General features: G+C 41.8%; 1 protein-coding gene across 1 annotated transcript in view; it reads left to right on the top strand.

Moving 5' to 3' along the window:
* ZC3HAV1 (zinc finger CCCH-type containing, antiviral 1) overlaps nucleotides 1–26725 on the top strand; it is a 47333-nt gene that overhangs the window by 4578 nt on the left and 16030 nt on the right. The window contains exons 2-8 of the mRNA XM_081038244.1: nucleotides 7547–7682; nucleotides 10364–10616; nucleotides 13619–14743; nucleotides 15150–15251; nucleotides 18229–18352; nucleotides 20113–20287; nucleotides 24007–24127. Of these exons, the coding sequence (XP_080894370.1) occupies nucleotides 7547–7682; nucleotides 10364–10616; nucleotides 13619–14743; nucleotides 15150–15251; nucleotides 18229–18352; nucleotides 20113–20287; nucleotides 24007–24127 (2036 nt within the window). The remainder of the gene's footprint in view (nucleotides 1–7546; nucleotides 7683–10363; nucleotides 10617–13618; nucleotides 14744–15149; nucleotides 15252–18228; nucleotides 18353–20112; nucleotides 20288–24006; nucleotides 24128–26725) is intronic.

Genomic DNA, 26725 nt, shown 5'->3' with positions numbered 1-26725 from the left:
CATAAGATTCTAGTTCACTAATTTTACCAGCTGTGTAGTATTTCATCATATGATTTATAACACAGTTCAGTATCTGTTCCTTCAATAATGGGCATTTGGGATATTTCCAATTTTTTGCTACCATCCTTTGCCAAGAATATACATATTTCTCGGTGCTCACGGCAGGAGCTTGTTGGGGTGGATCATTAGAAAATGAAATTGCTGGGTTGAATGGCTGCACAACTTCAACTTTTCCAGATTCTGACAAATTAGTATTAAAGGTGGTTGTACCAATTTATGCTTTCATGTTTGAGAGTCCCCGTTTTCCCCATTTTATGGTCAACTAGCACTTGGTATTATTTTTTGATTTATGCTAATACGAAGGGTGTAAAATGGCATCTTTTTTTTCAATTTTAAAATAATTTTCTCATTAAAGTTTTTATTATGTGATATTGAAGTCCTATGAAAATATGTAAATCATACAATAAATATCTATGTACCCACAAATTAGCTACAGAAGTAGAGTATCACACGGTTAACCCCTCCCAAATTCTCTTCCTTGATCACCTCCCCCATTGTAGGAGTGATCACTAGAGATAAATACTGTTCTTATTTTTCTTCCAGTTTCATTGAGAGTATGATTGACTAATAAACGTTATATAGATTTAAGGTATACAATGTCATATTTTGATATACATACATTGTGAAATGATTCCCTTAATCAAACTAATTAAACTATCCATCACCTCATCTATTTACTCCCACCCCTTTTTTTGATGGTGAGAATACTTAAGATAAGCTTTCTCAGCAAATTTCAGCTATACGTTAATTATTATCACCATGCTTTTCCTTAAATCTTCAGAACTTATTCATTTTATAACTGAAAGTTTGTACCGTTCAACCAGCATCCCCCCATTCCCTCCACTCTCTCATCCCTGGCAATTGGACTCTCTTCTATGAATTTGGCTTTATTTTTAACAATTCCATGTATAAGTGAGGTGATGCAATATTTATCTTTCTGTGACTGGCTTATTTCACTTAGCATAATGTCTTGTAGGTTCATACAAGTCACAAATGGCAGGGTTTCCTTCTTTTTATGGCTGCATAATATTTCATTGTATACATATGTACCACATTTTCTTTATTAGTTCCTCTATTGATAGACACTTAGTTTGTTCCCATGTTTTGCCTACTGTGAATAATGCTGCAATGAACACGGGAGTGCAAATATCTCTTCAAGATAGCGATTTCATTTCCTTGTGATAAATTCCCAGATGTGAGATTGCTGGATCATATAGTAATTTTTTTCAGGAACCCCCATACTGTTTTTCACAATGGCTGTACCAATTTACACTCCCACCAACACTGTTCGGCATTTGGTGTGTGTTTTTTCTCATTTGTTATTTTTCTACATATATGTATATAGCAATATTTAGGATTGGTTTGCTTGTTTTTAAGCCTATAAATGACATCAATACTAGATTTGTAAATGCTTTATTCCCTCTTGTTTGTGCAGCATGGTGTTTCTGAGACTCACCCCTAATATACGGAGCCCTATTTTTGTACCACCTTTAGACGAGCAAGATGGACCTGCGCCCTCTGCTCTGCAGGTCCTAATTCTGGCCCTCCTCCTGTTGCGTCCTGACGTTTTGAGGAGGAATCACCAAGGAATCATGCTCATCTAGAACCCGTAGCCCCACCATGTTCTAAACGATGTTCTGGGTTCCTGGGAGTCTGGAATTCCCAAGCCCACTTCCAGAGCCTGTGTGGGCTTTTCCCCCAGGTCTCCTACACGTGGAAGGAGTTTGGCTGACATGTCCATTGCTTCTAGAATGGCACGAGCAGTGTGGCACAGAGCCTGGTCTGGGAAGAGAAGTGGTGGGTTGGAGTTGGGAGTCAGGGCTGACTTTCTTCGTTCTGCTGTATCCTATCATTGAGGAGTCTGAGAAGTCTAAATTTCAACTTGGCCTTCCAGGTCGTTATGAAAGTGTGTTTGTCTAGATAGGGTATATTTTGTTGAATCATTTTGTAGCTGAATTAATTAGTTTTAAGTATTTAGACACTTGGTGCATGGGCCTCCATTTTGTCTTGCTCCAGCCCCACAAATTTTAGAAGAGGGACTGCACTGGTTCATTCAAATGTATCCTTTCTTTTGTATGAATGGACACAATTTACATATCAGTTTTCTCATTAAAATATAGATTGCTTTCAATGTTTTGCTATTACAAACCATGATGCATTGAACATTTTGGTGTATCTTTCCTTGTGTACATGTGCAAGAGTTCCCTAGGTATCCAGCAGAGGAATTCCCATACTTTAGTATGCGATGATCCCAAATTGTTTTCCAAGTGTGCATACCAAGTTTTATCCCACCAGAAGAATATGAATAATGCTCACTTCACATCCTTGCCAGTTGATATCATCAGCCTTTTACGATTTGTGCCAATACGAGGAATGTGAAATGTACCTCATTGTGGTTTTAATTCTTTATATCTTCTGTGTCTCCAGGCCTTTTAGGTCATAATGCTTGTTTTTTAAGTCTGTCTTACTTGGTGTCTAGTTGTTAGTAGTTGCTTTTTTGCAAGTAGCTTTTTTTGGTGGGTGGTCATCTTAGCGCTCTGTTTATTTTTGTCTGTAGTAGCCGTTCTTTTCTATCTTTTTTTTTTCCATTTTAATGGAAATACGTCTACAATGTTGTACAAACCGCATGGCTGTCTGGTTCCAGAACAGCTTTCTGCCCCTTCCTTTTTCACTCAAGGAATCCTCAAACGCTGTTAACCAGTTAATCTTTCTCTCTAGTTTATTTGAATCTTCTTAACCTCCAAGGGGATTTATTTTGGGAAGTTTGGCAGCAGGTGAAGGGACAGGTGTGAGGAGAGGAGCCTTGATGACCTATTTTTTCTAATCAAGATTTTAGCAATACCGCCACCATCTCCTACCCTTGGCCTTTGTCACTTCCTACACTTTTTCTCAGTCCTGATATGGACGGTTCCCAAACTTTTGCTGTACATGGGAATCACTTGGGGAATCGTCAAAAAAAATACTGATGTCTAATTCCCACCCCTAGACATTCTGGTGTAACTGGAGTGGGGTATGACTTGGGTATTGGGTTTTTTTTTAAGTCCCTCAGTGTTTCTAATGGGCAGCAAGTTTTGGGAACCGCTAATTTGGGGGACTGGAGAAATAAGTCATGACTGGGGAGTTTGTCTACATGAATAGGCAGGTGATTTTTTGGTGGCAACGACACGGTTCACCTCACTCTCAGGATGACTCTAGAATATGCACAGTTCCTGGTGGAGGCCTCCTGCCTCTCCCTTCCTCAGCAGGCCTGGTCCCCTCCTGTTGGCCTTCTGCTTCCCAGGGTCCCCCAGCTTACCAGATCCATGGAGGCCTGCAGCCGGCCCCTTGGGTGCACCCTGTCGCCACAGACAGCGGGCAGTCTCTTGTTTTCACACCTGGTGTGTTCCTGGTAATAGTAGTGTTCACCGAAGGCCCATTTCCTTGCTTTCCCCCATTGTTCTTACCCTGCTCTTGTGCTGCCTACTGGTCTGCGTGGTTCTCTCCCTTCCAGCTAGGGGTTCCAGATTCGGTGACCCACCCTTGCGCATTTCTTGAACATCAGAAGTACAAACATAGAGAATAGGAGCCTCACGGCTTTAAAATAATACTTCATTAGGGTTGTTTCATTGGTGAGATTTTATTTTTTAGACCTGTGTGCTCTAGATTTTATCTTTCACACATCCTGGTTCCTTTTTCACCTGGTTTATATCATGGTGAGCTATATTTCCTGTTGTCTGTACAAATGAACCGTCTCTATACTTTTTATCTACCCCTCATGAGGTGTTGGGGAGCAGAGAGGGTGAGGGCGAGAAGGAAGGGGGTATTTTGATACAAATTACTGTAAAAGAAGTAAGACTCCCTTACATTATTGTCTTTTTCCTGTTGGTCTACTTGTTGAGCTCAGCCCTTTGCCTATAGTAGTCACCTGGGGCCCCACCTCCCGTCAGACCAAATCCATCTCGGAGGGTGTGGCCCAGGTTTAGGTTATTTCTAAACACTCCCCAGTTGATGATAAAGTGTAGCCAGGGATGAGACCCACTCTGCAGGCTAGGCCTCATCCATGTGGAGGAGGGTGCGTTGCCAGGGTTAAAATAACATTTTGTTAGGTGGCTGGAAGAGCGAAGTGAAAAGGTCATTTGTTTTGAAGCTTTCGGCCTGAGATTCCTGAGAGAGAGTTTTGCCCCTTTCAAGGCCATCTTTGCTGTTTTGTTGAAGTTATCATCTTCTATCCTAACTCCCACTGTTTGCATTTTATCAGCTCCAAGTGCAGGCAGCGTTCTGCAAACACTCGCTGTTCCCTGGGCAATTCAGCATGGTTTGTAGGTGAGCTCTTTTCTGTGCCAGGAGGTGGGGCGTCCCTGTGGCTGTGAACCAACCTTCTGCAGGACACATTGTCCTGGGCTGCAGACGGTAACCTTGAGCCTCGATACTCCAAGCGTACTCACTGGATTGGACCAGCGCCCTTAGCATCACGCAGGGGCCTGGCAGAAATGCAGGTTTCTGTGTGCCACCTCCCCACCCCCCATGGATCAGGATGGGGCCCAGCACTTTGTGTTCTAACAAACGCTCTAGATAATGCTGATGCGTGATAGAGGTTTGAGACTCACTGGGATGGGGCCTGAGCATTTGCATTTCTGACAACCTCATGGGATGATTGAGACAACTGAATTAAATAACAGATACAAACTTCATGTCAGATGGGCAGCATCAAGGATCCAGCCAGTACAGCGTGTGCTGGGTGGGCTTCTCTTCCAGGCATGAATGTCTTGGGTGGGCTTGGAAAAGTGTGGACACTCAGCGTTCCAGGCAGAAGCAGTCCCATTAGGATGACTGGCTACCTTTAGTTATTTAGAGGAAATATTGACTGCAGGGACCTCGGAAGTACCCCACTCCTCCTTGGTTAGAACAGGACAGACACAGGACAGGTATGACCAATGCTGCATCTCTCTGGGGCCTGGAGAGGGCTGGGTCCTCTTCTGTGACCCTGATTTGGCCACAGGACAAACACGGTGCCATAGTCTTGGTTCCATGTTCATGATGTCTGGACTGGAGCTAAAGGGAAAGCAAAGATTCTTAATTCCATCTAATTAACAGTTGTCAAGTATCTCCAAGCCAGAGACGGCTGAACCTATCTAGCTAGCAGTGGGATGCTTGAACAGGGTCATTTTCAGCTTCATAGCAAGAGGTAATGGCAATGGCCAATGGAGTGAAACGCCTTACGAGATAACAAGGCGGACACATCTGGTAAAGCTATAACGGAGGGGCTTTCAGCTTTGGGTTGAGGGCTGGGCTTTTCTTGCTGTAGTTCTTTTCAGATCCCTCCTCCCATGGAGGTTGGGGGAGGGATGAGGTGGAGTCCTTCGCCCAGCTGCTGAGGGCTCTGGGGGGTGGGGCCTGTGGGGAAACCGTTATCGGAAACCACAGAACCCAAAAGCAAGCAGAGAGCTGAGGTGGGCATTATCAAGGAGCGCCAGAAACACTAAAAGCCAGGGACACCGGGTTGGAGAAAGCACAAAGAGAACCTGCCTGAAAAAATGGCTAGGATAGAGGCTGTTGCCAGAGGCCTGCCTGATCAGCTGCCCTTGACTTCTCCATGAAGCAAGGTGTGTGGGGGGGCTGGTTAGGTTTTCAGGTGGCTGACATAGTTGTTGATTCTGTGATTTTTCTTACAAGGCTCCACAGCCAGATCTGAAGGCACTACATACCAGAGGGTTTCAGAAATGCTTTACATACAGGCAGCAAGCCCATGAATAAGTCACTTTCAAAGATTAATTCTTAGAGAATAACTTTTACCTTAGATGTTTACATTTAAAATCAAATTATCAATTTCAGTAAGATAATTTTGCGAAGTCATTCGCATTTTTGTTTACTATAATTTTGCAGTCATTTTTGTTTACTAGAAGATAATTTTGTAAAGTCATTTGCATTTCTACTAGTGACAGAGAACTGAAAAATAATAGTGGCAACAGATACATATTTAATATTTGGGAAGTGAAAGAGAACTACTAAAAGAAAGATTTTAATTCTCAATAAGGAAAATAGAACAAGACTTGAATAAATGGAGACATTTGTTTACTAAAGGCAAATGAAAAATATAAGTTTATTTTATACCTATTAAAGAAACAAAATGATAAAACTCAATGTTAGTGTACTTGTGGGGAAATAGACACACTCACAGATGGTTGGTGTGTTTTCTGGAGAGCAGATCAAAATGGAACACAAGCTGCCAAGAAAATTGTGATGTCCTTTGGAGAATACTCCTAAAGGAATAAATCCCAGGAAAATAATGTAAAGGAAGAAAAGTTATATTTGTACAAAGGTAATTGTAGCCACACAATTTATATAGTGAAAATCTGGCCATTCCCTAACCACCTGACCATTTGATAATGGTTGTGCAAACTAGAAAATATTAATATCCTATCATCTTAATAACGATTCAAATCATAAATGAGGACTTTGGTGATATTTTAGGTGGTATGTGTAAGTTAAAAAGTGGTTTGTTACGTGAACATGATAACTGTCAAATTATGTTTGTCTAATGAAAACATCAGCGCTATCAGGATTTCCTTTTTATCTAAATCAGTGCTTCTTGGGCTTTAATGTGATTGGGTTATTTGGGGATGTTGTTGAAAGACAGATATTGATTCAGTGTGACGGGTGGGGCCTGAGATTCTAAATTTCTGACAAGTTACCAGGTAATGGCAGTGCCACTGGTTCTCCACACTTTGAATAGCAAAGATCTAAATCTCTGCTATTTAGGATAGTAGCCCCCAGCTGTGTGTGGGTAATCAAGTTTAAATTAGTTAAAACAAAATAAAATAGAAAAATTTCCTACATCTCACTAGCTATGTTTCAGGTGCTCGGTAGCCATGCAAGGCTTTCATCTTAGAAAGCTCAGATGACAGAACAATTCCATCCTCATAGAACATTCTATTGGATAGTGTTGACCTAAATCATCAAGACCTTAAATTGAAAGGGATTTTTATCACTTTTGCTCTAGGGTTGTTTGAAGTATACAATCAAGAGCTTGTTTCATTCCTTTGTAGTCACAAATCATACGGGTATATATCATACATTGGTATATAAGACATAGAAAAGATAAAACAATACACAATTCCATATAATAAAAAAATGTTTGATAAATGGAATTTTGTTTTTCCACTGACTTTATTGGCAGTCCATAGATGACATTGGTTTCAGTTTCTTTGCTAAGTTTTTTCCTCTTCTCACATTGTTAATAAATACTAGATGAGATAATTTTTAAAGAAGTATTACAATAATTTAAAGTATAGATGTGTATACTTTGGGGAAAAAATACTCACACAGACTCCCATTTGGATGTTTCATCATTTTACATTTTTAAAGTGTGTTCTTTGTGCTGGACCGACCTGTATTAGTTATCGAAGGATATGGGTATTGAGCCTTACTGACTGAAAGTTCCCTGGATGATTTCTTTTTCTTTACTTTGGTGAATTGGAAATGCTGAACAATTGTCATTTTCTTCCAGGAATTTATGCAAATATTCTCACGAAGTTCTCTCGGAAGACAACTTCAGAATCCTGAAAAATCATCAGCTCTCTGGACTGAACAAAGAAGAATTAGCAGTGCTACTTGTCCAAAGTGACCCTTTCTTTATGCCTGAGGTAAGTTACGATTCCTGGGTGTAAAAAGCAGGAAGAATATCATTGGCAGTGTTGTGTCCTGGATATGTTGGAGTAGGAGCAGGAAAAAACTCAGCACCAGAGTTCTGCGGGTGGCACCACCAACAGGTGGGTGTTATTGAGTGATCTGGAAGATTCCAGCAATTTCCTTCCTTGTTGAAGTTTTATAAGAATTTGAGTCTAAATGCCTTCTCTGCTAGGTTGCTAGGGAACCCTGTGTGAACAGCTATGATCTGAAGATGTAGTAGTAGGACTCGTAGATGCTTTCCATCAGGGTGGCCTTCTGGAAGAGGTGGGCTTTGAATCGAAGTTTTAGAAAATGACAGGGTATATTGGTTGAGGGGATGGGTTAAATCGTCGTAACAAAGAGACCCCAACATGTGATTCAAATGAAATATAATTTTATTTTGCTATCACTTGCTAGTTTAGATCAGGGGTCATTAAATTATAGCCCATGGGTCAAATCTGGCCTGACATCTATTTTTATAAAGAAACTTTTATTGGAACAAAGCCACACCCATTTATTTACATATTGTCTATCACTGCTTTCTCCATACAAGGGTGAGTTTAGTAGTTGCAACAGAGACTGACTGGCCTGCAAAGCCTAAAATATTTACTACCTGGTCCTTCACAGAAAAAGTTTGACGACTCTTGGTCTTGCCTGGATGTAGGTAGGCATGGAATCCAGTGGTCAGTAAGTGGATGTAAGTCTAAGGCAAGCAATTTCCTGTTTAAAAGATGCCACTTGGATATTTTACTTAGCGCCTCTGCTGCCATCTCATTGGTCAGACATTATCACATGGTCACCCTTAGTTGGAAGGAATGTGGGGAAATGTAGTTTCTGGCTGGTAACCATGTGTCCAGTTAAAACTCTGGAGCTTCTATTACTAGAAGAAAGATAGGGACAATGGCTGATAATTAACATTCCCTCCATACTGGAATATTGACTTTAAAATTAGAGGATGCTGTTTAAAGAATGGTATCTGACCTGAAAAAAAATGTTTGAGTAGAGAAGTTAGCCTCACACTGATAGAGAGGCACGGAAACATAATGGAAGACCCAAGAGGGGTCAATAGAAGGGACAGAGAAAAGAAAAGCAAAGTTGAAATCCAGATGAGTTTTTGTATATGACAACATAGCTATTAGGGACCTGTGGAGGGTTACACACTTTTGACTCTGAGCTCAGTGTGTTTCCTTGAGGACCTAAAAAACCTTATGACACAAGGGGTGATTTGGGGCCAATCACTGAGCTCGGGAGAGATAGGAATGCAAAGCACTCTATACACATTTGTTCAGAGAGGGAGAGAAGGGGAAGGAAATATCTCATTTCCTCTCCCCACCCCGTGTATTTTTTCATCTAGGTATTTGGATTTTGTCTCTTTCTGTTTCCAGGAGCCCAGGGTTTAGAGATCTTGTTTTGGTATATCTATGGTTCTTACCCTATTTGCCAGCCCAGTTCCCCCATGGCTACCAGCATGGGGAAAATGCCTTACACACCAACCTCGATAAATGTCCTGTTGACAAACAGAGGCATCTCTCCTTTCCCTTTTATGTGAAGGAATGACGATGTGAAGATTTATGACGAGAAGAGTGTTGACCTGTGGTCCACCTTTAGTCTAGCTTTAAACTTGGAGGTTTGAAAAGGTCACTCATCAGGTCTGATCTCGGATTCAGTTCTCTAAAATCACCAAGGACTTTTTATATCAAGTCCCTAGAGAATAAAAGGAGTGGCTGCTCTTCCTTTTAGAAGCTGTCGAGGGGGCTGAATTGTTGTTGCGAGAGTCTGAATCCATGTTCTTGCCATCTAAATAAGTCCCAGGGAACTGTGTCGAGCGGGTTTGCTGTCTATTGAAACAACTTAAAAATGTTTTGATCTTTAAGATTCTTCGGGTATGCTTTAAACATTTGCATCACATTTTAGATTTTGTACAACACACTCACGTATTTTATTATTTAATCTGCTGAACAGCGTGGTTTAGGCAGACAGAGCAAATATTTTCTTCTTTGACAACAAAGGAAGCAGAGGCTGGGAGTAAGTCAGTAATTCAGGTGAGGTGGTTGTAGGGCTGCAGACTTCAAATAGCATCTTCCAGTCCTGCGTCACATGGTCTGGCCTCAGAGTTAATATTTCTTCTGCCCTCCTTCCAGTAAGAACAACTCTGTAAAGCTAGATAGGTAGATATATATATTTACATAGAAATATAAAAATTATCTTCTTTGGTTGGTCTTTTGAGAAACTTTGCCATGTTCTGCCTAGCAGAGACTAGATTCTGGATTTTCAACCATTGCTGATAAGCCCCTATTCTTTTAATAGCAGAATGAGTTGATGTCCAAAGATAGCCCTTCCTCTTTGCGGTGCCCTTATAACATAGGGCTCACTTTGGGTCCTGTTTGGGCCTATCTGTAGCTGGCCGTCTTAATTTGATTCCTCCAAAGGGTTAATCAAATTTACGTTTCTTTTAGTTAGTCCACAGGCTTCTTCTGCCCCAAAGACATGACCGATTGAACGCAAATTCATCCAAGTCTGGAATACACATGCATTGTTTTTCTTTGGTATATCTCTGTTTGCTTCTGAAATTTGTGGCTACATAAACTTTCCTTAATGACTGTGTGGCAGACGCTGAAGGTGTTTTGTCTCCGGTTATTGTTTCCCTCTTCTGTAGATCTGCAAAAGTTACAAGGGGGAAGGTCGAAGGCAGATATGTAGCCAGCAGCCACCATGTGAAAGACTCCACATTTGTGAACACTTCACCCGAGGGAACTGTGGTTATGCCAACTGCCTCAGGTCTCATAACCTGATGGACAGGAAGGTGCTGGCGATCATGAGGGAACACGGGCTGACCCCGGAGGTGGTCCAAAATATCCAGGACATCTGCAACAGCAAGCACAACCGAAAGAAACCCTCTGGCTTCCGAGGTAAATGCTTTCTACTTTTCAATTGTAACAGAAATCACAAGGAAAGAAAAACTTGACCCAGAATCACTCTCCCCCACTACATAAAACTTCATTTTCCTTTTCAGACCCTGCCCACACTTCATACACCAATTTTACGTAATTATAATCGTAGTATATGTGTGATGATGCGATTTGATTTTCATGCTAAGCACTATTCCATCCACTCCCCACCGGGTTTTTAAAATGTTTATCATTTCTCTAAAAGCTAGTGGATAGAGCTTTTTTTCTTTTTAATGGAAAAAACCCCCATAAAATGTTTTTAGATTCACCAGTTGTTAACATTTTGTCACAATTGTTTTATTGCTTTCTCTATGTATCCAGGTAGATACTCACACACACATATAACATTTTTGTGGTTAAAACGTTTGACATATGCAGTCATCAGGACACTCCACAGCTAAATAAATCAGCATGTTCTCCCTTAAATTAAAATAAGGCCATTCTCTTACATAACCACAATGCAATTAATACAGGGAATCTAGCATTAATATAAAACTATATACAAGTTAATGTATTGTCGTCAGTACTGCTTTTTTAAAAATTTGTATGTTTTTCCTGTTTAAATTGTAGTGAAATATAACGTAACATGAACTATTTTAATCATTTTTAAGACAGATCAATGGCATTAAGTACATTTTTGTGTAACTATCACCACTATCCATCTCCAGAACTTTTTCGTCTTCCCACACTGAAATTCTGTCCCCATTAAACAATAACCCATGCTCTCCTTGCCCCAGGCTCTGGCAAACACCACTTCACTTTTTGTCTCTATGAATTTGATAGTTCCAGGAACTTCATAGAAGGGGAATCATACAGGGTTTGTCTTTGTGCAACTGGCTGATTTCACTCAACGTAAGGTCTTCAAGGTTCATTTAATCAATGTAATGGCATGTCGGAATTTCCTTTCTTTTGAAAAATATGGAGAATTTTTAAAAAATTGTGGTAAAAATATGTTACAGATACCAGGACCGGAAAGAACCCAAGTGGCACTCAGAGAGTTAGGAGAGTCAGCTTCATTATGACGGCGGGCTCGGCGGGATCTTTCCCAAAATACTGAGCCCCTAGCAAGGTTTTGAGCAGGTTTTTATGGGTTGGGGACTTCCTTGAGTTGGGGAAGGGGTAGGTGTCATCTGGTGATAGGCTCGGGGTGTGGCTTGGAGGGGCTTATGCGGAAGTGGGCTGTGGCTTAGGCTGGGGACTTCTCTCTCCACTCCAGCCACCATCTTAGGTCAGTTCCAAGTGGCAGGGAAACCATTTTAGGTCAGTTTCTCCATCAAATACACAACATGAAATTTACCATCTTACCAATTTTTAAGTCTTCAGTGGCATTAAGTACATTCACACTGGCGTGCACAGTCTCCTGGACTCTTCTTCATCTTGCAAAACTGAAACTCTACTTATGAAACAATACCTCCCTATTTTCTCCTCCCCTTAGCTCCGTTTCACCACCATTTTAGTTTCTGTTTCTTTGAATTTGGCTACTCTAGGTAACTCATCTAAGTGGAATCGTACAGTATTTGTCTTTTTGTGACTGGCTTATTTCACTTTGCATTAATGTCCTTGGAGTTTATGTATGTTGTAGCCTATGTAAAAATTTCCTTCTTTCCGAAGGCTGAATAACACTCATTGTATGAATATGCCACATTTTGTTTGTCCATTCATCTGTCTTTGGACTCTGGGTTGCTCCTACCTTTTGGCTAGTGTAAATAATGCTGTTAGGAACGTGGGTGTACAAATATCTCTGAATCTTCACTTTCAGTTCTTTTGTGTATAAACCCAGAAGTGGAATTGCTGGATCACATGGTAATTCTATGTTTAATTTTTTTAGGAACTTTCATACCATTTTCCACAGTGGCTCCACCATTTTACATTCCCACCATCCTAGTATCTCCACCTCCTTGCACCACTGTGTAATTTTCTGTCTTTTTGGGTAATAGCTGTCCTAATGGTGGAACAGTACTGGAAAAAAAAAAAAATCTGGTTAATCTACTTAATTAACTTTTTGTTGACAGGAGGGGGTTGTCTGCTTTTACTATCTTCCTGCTGCCCTCTGGGTTTGGGAGAAAAAGGACCTCTCTTCCTCCCCTTCCCCACACACAATAGCACAACTCACACACCGTGCACATATACACCCGTGCACACTGCACACACCACACATGCACATCTTACCTATGGACACATCTCACACCAACTGTATGTCACACGTGCATGTACCCCTCAAACATGTAGCCTACATGTGCACACCTTACCCACACATGCGCCCCTCATGCACACATACACACACACACACACACACACCACACAAACATCACACACATGCATGCCACATAAGCACATTTCACACACGCTCGCTCACTGCTTCCTGGGGAGTGTGACACATCAAGCTTCTAGAGAGAGGCCACTTCTTTTTGATATTGCTCATTTAAGTGTGGGCATTTGGAGGAGTTAGATGAAGAACTTTGGAAAACTTTTGAGTTTAAGTGAAATCAGACCTTTAGACTATAGTTTCATTGCTTTGTTTTAAATTTTGTGAATCCTTAACTTGTTAGGATTCACACCTACATCACAATATGGGGAAAAAGCGAGATGATATTTGGAAAATCATTCCTGATTTGCCCCGGTCTGTCTCTCCATTCACCATAGCAGTAAATGTGGGCTTGAACCGGGGGGTAGTGGACAGCCCCACTTAAGAGTCTGAAGGCCTGGAGGCTACATCTGAGGTCCAGGAGAGAAGCGGAGAAGAGCCAAGCTCAGTGCAGCTCTTCTCCTAGTTGGTAGGGTAGTGTTTTCTGCTGTGCTAGCAGAATGGCAGGATTCCTGCATCACCCTAACCTCCTTTCTCAGGATTTTTACACCATATTCGGAAAAGTAATTTGATCGAACATGGATAGCAAACCTGGAAGAGCAGTGGTAAGAACTCGATCATGTTAACTCTAATTTTCTTGTTTTTTTCCTTCTCTTAGCTCCCTCACACCACAGAGACATGGCGTACAGAGGTAGAAGCAAGAGCAGAGATCGAGTCCTTCAGGACAAGCTCGAATTTCTTCCATCTGCATCAGTTTCTACTGCGAGGTCTGGCACACCCAGTCCAGATCATATGGGCCGTAGGTCTCCCGGGGATGATGTGCTTATAGAGGGTCTCGCCCACAAGTTTATGCATTTGGGAAGTCAGGATGGCCCTCAGCCTTCCTCAGTCTCATCTAAGGCTGTCAATCTTGGAGGAACAGGTCAAGTGGGAGGAAGCCAGAGGTTTTCAGAGAATGGCAGCCCAGAGCGCTTCTTTTTTGGGAATCAAGTCTGTACTCCCCTCACTTCTGATTTAACATCAGCTTCCAACTGGAAGGGCCCCACATCCTGGCTGAATGACAAAGGTACCAGTAGAGAGAATTTGTATTCTCCGAGTCAAGCTGCCTCATATTCTCCTCTTGGTTCTCTACAAACACCTGACAACGGAGCCACCATAAAGAGTCCAGGTCTGCTTTCCTCGAGCTACACGACTATCGAGGGCAGAAGTGGGAATCAAGATGGCCAGCATTTCCCAACTTTTAATAATAATTTTGATGGACTGGCCACAGATATAACTTCCACAAAATCTTTCAATTACCAAATGGCAACCGGTAGACAGAGAGAAAACTCATTACCTAGGAATCAGGAAACTGGAACTACTCACGCTAATCTTCAGACCATCAGCAAAATTACAGATGACGCTGAACCGGAAATAGCATTTGTTATCAGTAAAGACAGAGAGAAAATATTATGGACTAGTCCATCCATCCATAACACATCAAATGGCTCTAGTAAAGTTACATATGAAACTACTGATAACGCTGGTGCCACTGGATTTGGCTTACCATCAGCAGTCAGAGGGGACAATGGTGCATTACGCTCTGGAAGTCAGAGTCTGAGAAGCCAGGTCCTACTCACACCTGGGGAGACCACTGCCCCCACACAAGTCAGCACTCTGCCCAAGGCGCCACTTTCTACACCTTCTTCAAGCAGTAGAGCTACAATCTGTGAGGCCCGTGGTCAGAACTCTGCTCAAATCCCTACCAGGGAGCTTACAAGAAGGACCCCAGGCAGTGCTCTGAGTAAGTCACTAATGGGACCCCATGTCTTGTGTCTGCAGCAGAATAGTTGTGGCTGGTGGTTTCTCTTTGGATGTTTCCCAGCAGTGATTAAAGGACATAGCGTTAGAGGGTTTTCGTTAAGCGGTGGTACTGATGAGGAGACTGATGTAGAAGATGGAAGGACCAACTAGTAGAGCAATGTGGATTAAACGGCTACATTTATTAAGAACAGGAAGAGTTTGACCTTAACGTTCACGTTTGCTTTTATGGAGGGCTGTCTACATTCTCATGAGCAACACATGAATCATAGGAATTTTCTTGAACATGGCCTCAGCTTCAGTTATTCTTTCCCATTGTTGAGACCAGGTATCCTGATTTTTGCTTTAAACATTAAGATCGGCACCCATGCATTTATCTTCTTTTATAGATTCCGTGTCGGATGTTGCGAGTACCACTTCTTCTGGGACAGATGATCATGACTCAAAGGAAATTTGTCTGAACAGCCTGATACATAGCAGTTGTCAACTGAGTGAGTAGCTTAAGGTCTTTCTAGAAGCAGAAACTTTATTAATAGTAATACAGTTAATATTTACTGAGATTTTGTGCTATATGTCAGGCACAGTGCTAAGAACCTTACACGCATCTTCTTTAAACTTCCCATCAACAACCCTAGACTAGGTTCTGCCCTTAACCTGTTTTACAGAATCTGGAGGAATAGAGATGTTAAGACCTCATGTGCACAAGTAGGCAAGTTGGCTTTTGACCCTGCCGATCCCTCCTATCTCCTTCACCACGGCGTGTATTATACTTTCTCCTTTTGCAATTCAGTTTCAGGTGAAATAAGATACTTAATCAGGGACCCATCTCTTCATGCACTAAAAGCAAGCAAGTAAATAGCAAATCCAAAACACAAAGGTATTCTAGCAGACACTTTTTATTTATTCTTTTTTTTTTTTTTTAAGGAGGGCGCAGCTCACAGTGGTCCATGTGGGGATCGAACTGACAACCTTGGTGCCATTAGCAACATGCTCTAACCAACTGAGCTAATCGGCTGCCCCCTAGCAGACACATTTTCAAAGTTCGTTTTCTGTCATTTAGGCATTGTCTCTCTTCTGGGCCATGGGCTGTTTGCAGTCATTCCTCACATGTGAGCTGAAGATGACGAGTGATTTGTGTGTAATTCTAGTCGAGGAGCCACACCTGGTCACTGTCCCCTTCCACCAGGCTTCCTATAGAGATGTGTGCCTGGCACAACTTGCTATCCTCTCACTCTTAAACCACTTTCTCACCTTTCTGCCTCTGCCCTGGGCCTGGGCACCGTGTCTGATGTCATTGATCACGTAGTGGTCTTAGACTCATTTGCCTTGTGTCTGAAAAGGAGGATTATGCCCTACGTTCTCTAAATCGCAAGCCTTTAACTTAAAATTTTGTTTTCCTTTTTTTTTTTTTAAGATTTTTTTTTTTTTTATTGGGGAAGGGGAACAGGACTTTATTGGGGAACAGTGTGTACTTCCAGGCTTTTTTTCCAAGTCAAGTTGTTGTCCTTTCAATCTTAGTTGTGGAGGGTGCCGTTCAGCTCCAGGTCCAGTTGCCGTTTCTAGTTGCAGGGGGCATAGCCCACCATCCCTTGTGGGAGTCGAGGAATTGAATTGGCAACCTTGTGGTTGAGAGGACGTGCTCCAACCAACTGAGCCATCCGGAAGCTCAGTGGCTGCTCAGTTCAAGGTGCTGTGTTCAATCTTAGTTGCAGGGGGTGGAGCCCACCATCCCTTTCAGAACTCGAGGAGTTGAACTGGCAACCTTGTGGTTGAGAGCCCAATGGCCCATGTGGGAATTGAACCGGCAGCCTTCGGAGTTAGGAGCATGGAGCTCTGACCACCTGAGCCACTAGGCCGGCCCTGTTTTCCTTTTTAATTGTGGTATAATACCTATAACAAAGATTTTTTTTTTTTTGCCCATTTTAGTCATTTTAAATGTACAGTTCAGTAGTCTTAATTACATTCATAGCCATCTCCAGAACTCTTTACATCTTGCAAAACTGAAACTTTATACCCATTATCAACAGCTCCCCATTTCCCCCTTTTCCAGTCCATGGCAACCATCATTCTAGCTTCTATTTCTATGAATATTGACTATTCTAAGTCCCTTGTATGAGTGGAATCACACAGTACTTGTCTTTTTGTGATACTGGCGTATTTCACATAGTGTAATGTCCTCAAGTTTCCTCCATGTTGTAGCATGTGTCAAAATTTCTTTCCTTTTTAAGGCTGAATAATATTGTATTATATGTATATACCACATTTTATTTATCCAGCCATTGATAGATAATTGAGTTATTTCTACCTTTTGGCTATTGTTAAGAATGCTGCTACGAACATTGGTATACAAATATCTGCTTGAGACCTTGCTTTCAGTTCTTTTGGGTAGATACCCAAAAGCTGGATTATATGGTAATTGTATGTTTAAATTTTTTCTGAGGAACTGCCACACCGTTTTCCACAGCAGATGTACCATTTTACGTTTTTACTCACAATGCACAAGTGTTCCAATTTCTCCACATCGTCAGCAACACTTGTTTTTTTTGTTTTTTTTTTTAAATAGCAGTCATTCTAATGGGGATGAGGTATGGACTCTAACGAATGGTTATATACTTTTGAATCAGCCACGTCTTAGGCAGTACCAGCCTGTGGGTTTTTCTTTGATGTCTAAACCTGGCTCTTTTTGTTTTTCAATAGTCACATACCTTTCGGACATTTCCAAAATGATTTAAACATAACATAATAAAAATTGTGAAGAACAACTATTTTCTGTGTTCCTGCATTATGTGTTTATGACATTAATTCATTATTCAATAAGCATTGATTTAATGCCCATCTTTTGCATACCCAGCCTTCCGCCAGTCATGCACGAGAGATATAAGCGGTTCTTTAGAGTTTGTGATTATACTGGGCATCAGACCACCTACAAATGAGAAAAACTGCATAAAATAAGTAAATACATAAATAAAAAAGCACCAACAGAGTTCTGAGTCCTGGCTAAAGGAATACAAAATATAATACAAGCCAGATCATAATAGAGTGACATGAATGAGGGAATCTTTCTGGAAAAGACGGATTGAAGGCTCAGGCTTCACGCAGGGACAAGCAGTGGCCTGTGCTGGGGAGCAGTTTGTCTCCATTTATCCACTTGGGGGTTATAGAAAGGGTAACTTTAAATGTATAATTACCTCAAATTTCCATGTGAGTAAAGTGATTTTTTGGCGAGTGGGAAATGTTTGTTTTCTGTTGAGTATCCACTGGTAATAAAGGAACCTGGAGGTTCGGGTATGGATGGGGCAGTGCAGACAGCAGCCAGCATAAGTGAAGCTGTAGACAATGAGTGTGCTTGCACAAGGGCTGGCAGGGTGGGAAAAGCAGGCCTTGAGGGGGAGAATCAGCAGTGAACTTGGCTGAACTGATTAGGACCCCTTCTCAACAGACCCTCAGACCTCCTCTCTGTCTTTGCAGAAGGATGCAGCAAAGTTCACTTCCGCCTGCCCTATCAGTGGCAGGTGTTAATTGGAAACATCTGGATCGACTTCCAGCTAATGGAATCTATTGAGAAGGCCTATTGTAACCCCCAAATCTCCAGGTAAGTTGGTGCCTGGCCTCTGGCTTGTGAGATCCACATCATCAAAGGAAAACAGTGTGAGGCTCGCGGGAAGAAGAAAAACATTTTCCTTTAGAATCATATTCAAGTTTAGGATAAAAACCAGCAAATGCCCTTTGAGTTAATAGAAAACAAACAAACCCATAAGCTGGGTACATTGGAAGTCATACAGCCTGGCTAATACTAGGGATTCTGGGACTGTTTGCTAACTCACGTGGAATAAACAGTGACACGATTATTATTTGTTTAGTTAGTTTGTCCATGTATCTAGGAATAAACACAATGCAGAGGTCTTGAAAGCACTAAATGATTAGCTCAAAAGAGCCTCTGGCTTAATGTCATAGTTTTAGAACGTGATTTGATGAATTGCATATAGTTCTAGTGCAGAATTTTGTTGTATACTTTAGTGTCTTACACGTGCCTTCATGTTTGCTATTTTCTCTATCCTGGAGGTATCTAAGGGGATGCCTTACATTTCTGTTTTTGTCAGGGCCTAAATGAGTGATACCACACATGCCATATTTATAAAATGCATCCTAGTTTTATAAGGAACTTCTTTGGGGCAAAAAAATTACATGCATTTCAACATCTGCAGATTTAATGAATTTTTGGTGCAGATTCTGTTGCTGTATTTTGCCACTAGAGGGTGGCATCAGCTATTTTCTTGTTTCTAGATGAATTTTGTTTCCCCTCACCAGGTAAATCTGAAGCAGGTTTTCTTGACCTTAGCACTACTGACTTTTTGGAGCCAGATAATTATTTGTGGGGGAAGGTGGGGCGGTTTAGCAGCATTCCTGGCCTTTCCCCCCTGGATGTCAGTTGTGATAACCAAAACTGTCTTTAGACAGTGCCAAATGTCCCCAGGGGGAACAAATTATTCCTTGTTGGAACCACTGATCAAGGAGGTAGAGCAATAATTCTCAAACTTTTTGGTATGAGGACCCCTCTACAGTCTTAAAAATGTAATGAAGATCCCAAACAGCTTCTGTTGATGTGGATTATTATATACCAATATTTATCATAATAAAAATAAAAAACAGAAAAATTAAATACTGATTCATTTAAAAATAATAAACTCATTACATGTTAACATAAATAGCATTTTATATAACTATATTGATATAATTAGATATAGTTTTATGCATTAACTATAAGTATAATACACGTATAACAAAAAACTGTTTTACAAACAAAACAAAACAAATTCATTGAGAAGAATGACAATGTTTTATATTTTTGGAAATCTCTTTATTGTGAAGTCACACATCATGTAGCCTCTGGGAAACTCCACTGTCCACCTGTGAGAATATGCGAGTGAAAAGGGCACATAATGTCTTCATATCATGGAAATAACTTTGACCTTGCTGGCTCCCTGAAAAGGTCTGGGATTATACTTTAATAACTAAATAATAATTGAAAAAACTGGCCTACCATTAGTTTTGCACTCACTTTCTAACATTGAGGCAATCAACTGTTTTGTGGACACAGTTTTATTTTGGGATATTTTTTGAGGAAAGAATACATTTTGGGACACCATTAAAAATGTGGGGTAGGCAAGTTACATTACCTGTCTGTATCTCAGTTTTTTCTTTTATGAGTAAGACCTGGAGCTGTCTCAAAAAAATTTGAAGATCCCTTTTAGCTCTAAAAATTTAATTCTGTGCTCTTGTTAGGGAAGACCAGATTGTAGGAAACAGAGGTCAATGAAATATTTTGTTAACTTTAAACTTTTCCCCCTGCAGCATTTTTGTGGGAAATGATAAAATCAATTTCCAGAAAATGACTTGTGATTTAAATCCTATCCGACGTATCTCCACGCCTTCATCTGTCACGATGCCGAATAATTCTGTCTTCACCACAAAATGGATTTGGTATTGGAAGAATGAATTTGACGAATGGGTTGAATATGGGAAGAAGGTGAGTCCCATTCTTTCCGGTGGAGGTGCGTGTTTAAACTTGCCAACTCCAGGAGAAAACTATTACTAAAATGACACCTACATGGTTACCCCTGGAGAGTGGATGTGGTAGAGAAGTGCTGCTTTTTTGTTATTACACACAACAAACTGTATTTGCATTTTTTTTTAGCATGCATGTACTCTGATTCCAATCATAAACAAAAACATATTAATTATTTTTCAGGAAATGCTTGAGACATGAGTCAGCCACCTGTCCCTCTTTCCTCATTGTCAGTGACTGGGGTGGAACCTTGAGCTAGCTTTCTGTGTATCTGTAAATAAAGGTACAGAGATTACTGCTTCTAGCCAGAAAAGGCGAGAGTGAAGAGTCATAAGACTGATCTGGATGGTCACCAGGATTCAGTCAGAGTCTGGATTCAGGTGGACTTCAAAGACTGGACCTGGAAGATTCTAGGCTTAGCCACACAGGGTCATACTAATAGGGGAATAGAAGTTTAGATAAGTATGAGGCTGGTGCAAAAGTAATTGCGGTTTTTGCAGTTGTTTTTAACCTTTTAAACTGCAGTTACTTTTGCACCAACCGAATAGAACTACTGCCTAGGGAGTGTCCCTTCCTCCCTTTGATTCATAGGATGAGAGAGAGAGAGAGAAAGAGAGAGAGAGAGAGAGAGAGAGAGAGATTGAGAGAGAGAGAGAGAGAGAACTTTAAGTAGGCACTGAAAGCAGGTTGATGAGGCAGAGAAAATAAAAGCAAGAGATTAAAATAAAGTCAAAGACAAAGCAAGGACACGGAAATGCCAGCATGAGGTTTGACAAAGTTAGGAGTCGGTGAGCCATCAATTTGGCTCTGAGCTGCCAAAACGAACAAAGAAACACAAGCTGTTACAAGTTCCCCTTGCTTCTACGGGAAGAACACCAGTGACTCCCGAGAAGCACTACTTTTTTCTGTGAGTGGAGTCTAAGGAAACGTCTCCTGTGGGGCCACATAGAGGGGACTGTGTGTGCTTTGGTGAGTCCCACTGTTACGACTGCAGCACTGTGGTTTCCCAGCTGCCTTAGCAGCAGGTACATGTTATCAAGTAATCTTCCACGGAAGCTCAGGGAGCACACTGGTCACACACAGCTGCCCTGTGGAAATAGGCTAGGGGCTCAGAGTGTGGTCTCTGGGTCTCCTCCCACTTTGCTCTCCGCTGTCCTGCAGTGGCCTCTGGAACACCTCTCTGTGGAAGCTCCTCTGATGTTGGGCTTCGTACAGGTTGTTTTTATGTTCAAGAATACTGTCAGTGCAGTTTCTTAGAAGTGATTCTGTGAAGTGTCCGTGGAATAGAAATTATAAAGTCAAGCTAATTCGCTGTGGTTAAAATAAAAATAAACTATAGGTCTCAACGTTTCTTATGTCAAATACTTGAAATTTTCAGTAAGATAAGGGAAAAGGGTTGGGAAACATTTGCATTCTTGTGATATCAGGGTCTCAGAGACGAAAGAGAACTCTCAGTGGGAAATAGATGATATTTAAACTTACACAAGTTCCATCACTCATGTTCCCTAGTAAAACATCAAGAAACTTCCTGATAAAATTTCTTTAATGCAGAGTTCTCCGTGGGACATTCAGTCTGTGTTCAATGCAGAGTTGTAGAATCTGACTTGCAACCTGCAAACATATAAAATGCTGTATTCATTCAATCTGTGGCACATGTTCTCAACGATGTGAATAAATGCATGCTGTCTTATTAATTATAACCATCATTATATAAATTGAGTTGGCTCTCCTGTTACTAAAAAAAAAAGAAAAAGAAGAAAAAAAGGAAAAACAGGCCCTAGATTTGGTGTTTTCTTTCTGGCTATCTAATTGAAATAAAAATGGTGGTTCCAGGAGATTTGAATGCAAACATAATGGGCGGCCTGGTTTTCACGGTTCCGTGTGTTGCAGTCCCAGTTTGCGGCTCTCTGAAGGCCTGGTTTCACCCCCTGTACAGATCAGAGTATTTAGAGAAAAGGGTGGACTGTATAGCCTTCAGACAGAGCCCTACAGGTTTTATTTCTTATAACTGAATTCTTAGTAAGAGTTGGGCAATTGAAATTTCCAGGTTAGAACCTCCCTCGTAGGAAATGGGAGAACAGAAAATTTTGTTAAAAAAGTGTAGGGACGTATGCTTTGACAGTAGACTCTCTGGAAGGTAGAGTTGCTATCCTTTTATGTAAATTATGATGCTTCACCAGGACTTGTACCGACAAAGATGGTTGAGACGGAGAGGACATGGTTTTGGGAGAAGTGCTGACCAATTGGGCAGCATTAGTATGGGACGGACCTATAGCAGGCGTGACAGGAGGGCAGAGTCTGGTAGTCATGGGGCAGGGGTACAGGTTCCTGAAACACAATTCAAGTTTATTACCGCTTTGCCTTATGTGTGGATATTTACCCAGCTTTTCTGCCCCCACTATATATATTCTTCTCCAGGCTAAAGAGACTGAGTCCAGGCACTCCTCCATTCAGGACATTTTCCTGGATGTTGTCATTCTGGTGCCCTTCCCGTATATCCAGCAGGCATTGTATTAGGGAAGGGGCAGTAGGATGGTTGTAGCTGAAAGCTACAGAGTCTGCAGTATCATTAAAGGGCCTGGGAGCCCCTCCCCACTGGGGGCTACCAGCAGGGTTTTGCTATCATTAGCCCCTCCATTCTAGCTCACGAGGAACAAGTATCACCGTTCAATATTGGGAGCCCCTGTTATTAAGGGTTTAAACATCCAGTCTGCCCCTGGGCTGCCACCCCTGCCATACCACGGGGATAGTGGAATGGTGGCCTAGCCTGCCCCCTTGCTAGAATCAACACACTTCCCTTTACGCACCCATGCTGATGTTCAGCCCCTTCATAAATATCTGTGATCAGAAATAGGTTATATGTTTATATTTTGAGGGTATTCTTTGCCCCTTTTTTTATAGCCCCAGTCAGTGGCAAATCTAAGTGCTTTTTCAGTGTCACGGACTGACTGGAGGCTCAGTCAGTTTTGTTTGCCTACTCTGGTTCAGTGCAGAGGAGAGGGGCTCGGTCATTTACATTTGGACAGCAGTACACCTACTGGAGCTCTACCTGCCTCACTGCAACTCTCCCTGGGCTTTCTCATCATGTGATGGAATAAAATGGCTACACTGTTCTCCTTCAGGCCAGAGTGTTGATTGGCGTCCACAATGTTCACATTGTGGGTCTCAGTTGCTCAGTACACTTGGGTCATATTTTATGACAAGTGTAAAAAGATCATTGCAAAGAGCTGTATTGTTCAGGCTTACAGTTTCTACAGGGTAGACTTTTCTCTCCTAGCCCCAGGGTGGAGGGGACTTTTACAAAAGAGTGGGACGTGGCCCTGACCTGGAACACTTTACAATCTGTTTGGAGAGTCAAGATGCATTCCTCTTTCAATTCCATGGCTAAAATAAAATTATATAACATACAATGGTAGAGGGGTGGCCGGTTAGCTCAGTTGGTTAGAGCGCGATGCTCGTAACACCAGGGTTGTCACTTTGATCCCCACATGGGTCACTATGAGCTGCGCCCTCCACAACTAGATGGAAACAACTACTTGACTTGGAGCTGATGGGTCCTGGAAAAACACTTAAAACACTTAAAATTAGTAAAAAGTTAAAAAAAAAAAAAAAGAAAAGATGCAGTGGTAGAGATTTCTTAAAAGCCCACCCTGAAGTCTTTGCTTTTTTTTTTTAATTAGAAAAGCAATCAGCAAATTTCGACCGTCGACTCTTCCTACCTGGAGTCTTTCTTCCTGTTCTATCCCAGGGGAATTGTGACGTTTCAGGTGGGCTCACAGAACTATGAGCTGAGTTTCCAAGGTAAGCTTTGCATTTGCTGGTGGCGTGTGTCACTGGATTCTGGCATGAGGTGGACATGTAGGGCGGGGTGCAGAGTGGGCGTCCATGCTGCACCCAGGACCCAGATTCTTTTTAGCGAGACCAGTAGCAATCTGGGGCCTGGCAGCCTGTGGCCGTCAGAAGACCTGTGCTCTAGAGCCTTGGCTCTGACCCACAGTGGCTGTGTAACCCTGGGAGGAGTACCTGCCCTCTCGAGCTCTCAGGTCCTTCCTCTGTGAAATGAGGGGATTGGACTCAAGGGGGTACTTCCAGCTCTGCCATTCTAAGTTGCATATTCCAGGTGTGCTGCTTCTCAGGCTGAGGCAGAATTTTCAGGTGCTGACAACTCCAGCAGAGACCCTGGGCCTGTGGGTGCCTTTAGGATATGAGAGCCATGCTTTTCCTTCTAGGTGTCCTGCTCTAGGTCAGTGGTTTCGTCCATCACCTTTTCCAAAGACTTTCCCTTCCTCCATGTCTCAGGTACACGGAAAGGTCTTCCAGTTAGCTTCTCCCAGTCTGTGTGTTTAGTGAGAAATCGGAGCAGGACAGCCCTCCCTCTGAATGTGCTGTCCTGTAGGCTGCACCTCTGGGACACTCCCTGCCTGTGGGCTGACACTTGCTTTTTCAGGACGAGCCCTAACCCTGCAGGTGCTTTAAAGGTCCTTGACCTTCCCAGGTGGTACCTGAGATTTGGGCCCTGTACCCATTACTGTGTGTTAACTAGTGTAGCTTTGAAGGACCATTGTACCAACTCTTTTGGAAAGCAACCTGGCGATACATGTCAAGAGATAGTAAAATATGCTAAACTAGAGGAATAGCCTGTGTACCAGTCGGCCAGTGGCTAAACAAATTGGGTATTAAATTTCAGTGGAGTATTGGGTCATTGTTAAAAATTATGGTTATGAAAACTAGTACGTAGTGAAAGCAACATTTGATATTGTTAAATGAAAAAGGCAGAACCCCCAATTTATGTTTCTGCACTTTTCTATTTGTATGTTATATTTACAATGGAAAATATTTAAAAAAATAATAATAATGTGCATGTTCAGTGCAACAATGAATGCGTGTGGACTGAGGCTAGAAGGCAACAGAGGAAAATAAAAATCTCTTCTGTTGGCTGGTGAAATTAAAAACGACTTAAGTTAAAACTTTTCTTTGGTGACAGTCTGTCACTTTGACAATGTAAAAGGGTGGTGGAGAGATGACAACCAATGTTCCTGAGTCTGCAGCAATTTGACCAGTAATTTTGTTCACTTGCTTCATAGAAAGCAGTTCAGAGCAGTTTGCAGGGTTCCAGACTCTTTTTGTCTATTTCTTATATTCGCCCATTCATTAAACTAGTATCGGAGCACCAGCTGTATGCCAGGCGTTGTTCCAGATGCTGGCAAACCAGGCAATTTCAGAAAGTGCTTATAGCTATGGGGGAAAGGAGCCTTGTGATGAAGTAGCCAGAGAAGGGAGGAATCACGCGAAAGTGCCTACTTTTATTGGAGGAGGAAACTTAGGAAGGGAAGGAGGGCTCTCCAGGAGAGAGGAGGCTAGTGCGAAGGCTGTAAGCTGCAGACAAGCCTGAGGTTTCAAAGAACAGTAAGAAGGTCTGTGAGAGATGAGAGCAGACGTAGAAACTTGGATGTTTTACGAGCTGGACACCAGGAGAAGGTTGCGGCATGATCTGATTGGCTCTTTGTGTTGTTGAGGCTGTTCCTTTCGCATCACCTGTACTGAGGCATAATTGCTACAGTAAAATGCATGCATTTTAACTGTGCAGTGGGATGAGTGCTGACAAATGCATCCCAGGACAATCCTAATCAAGATATAGAACATTCCCATCAATTCCAAACCTTTCCTCATGCCCTTTTGCCATCAGTCTTCTACTCCTCCCGCCCCCAATGATTTGCTGTCTGTCATTAGAGAGTTGTTTTATCTATTCTAGAACTTCATATAGAGTCTTGTAGTATGTAGTCTGCATGTGGCTGACTTCTTTCACTCAGAATGCTTTTTCAGATTCATCTACGTATGTTGTAACGTGAAAAGTCATTCTTCCCTTTTCATTGCTGAGTAATATTCCATTGTAAGGATATGTGCGTGTGCATGCACACACACACACACACACACACACACACCATGGTTGGTTTATCCATTCACCTGTTCATGAATATTTGGGTTGTTTTCACTATTTGGTTATTATTACGCTACTAGGAATAATCAAATGGAAAGTCTTTGTGTGTATATACAGGTTTTAATTTCAGTAAATACCAAGGAGTGAGATTGCTGGATCACATAGATCTAGATTCAGTATGTGCTTAACTTTATAAGGTGATGCCAAATGGTTTTCCAAAGTGGTTGTGCCATTTTACATTCTCTCTAACAATATATGATGACTTGCCTTTTAAAGCGATCACTTTGGCTACAGCTTGGACCTAGGTGTACAACATGCATGAACTGAAAATGACATTTCACATTTGATGGAGAAAAAAACCCTTAAAATATATTAACCAGGGTGGCTGGATGGCTCAGTTGGTTAGAGCGCAGTCTCTGGGCAACAGGGTTGCCAGTTCCATTCCCACATGGGCCAGTGAG

The sequence above is a fragment of the Rhinolophus hipposideros genome (genome assembly GCF_964194185.1).
Source record: "Rhinolophus hipposideros genome assembly, chromosome: 25".
In the NCBI taxonomy this organism is placed as follows: Eukaryota; Metazoa; Chordata; class Mammalia; order Chiroptera; family Rhinolophidae; genus Rhinolophus; species Rhinolophus hipposideros.
Note: the sequence above shows the minus strand (reverse complement) of the source record. Positions and strands in the feature narration are given on the sequence as shown.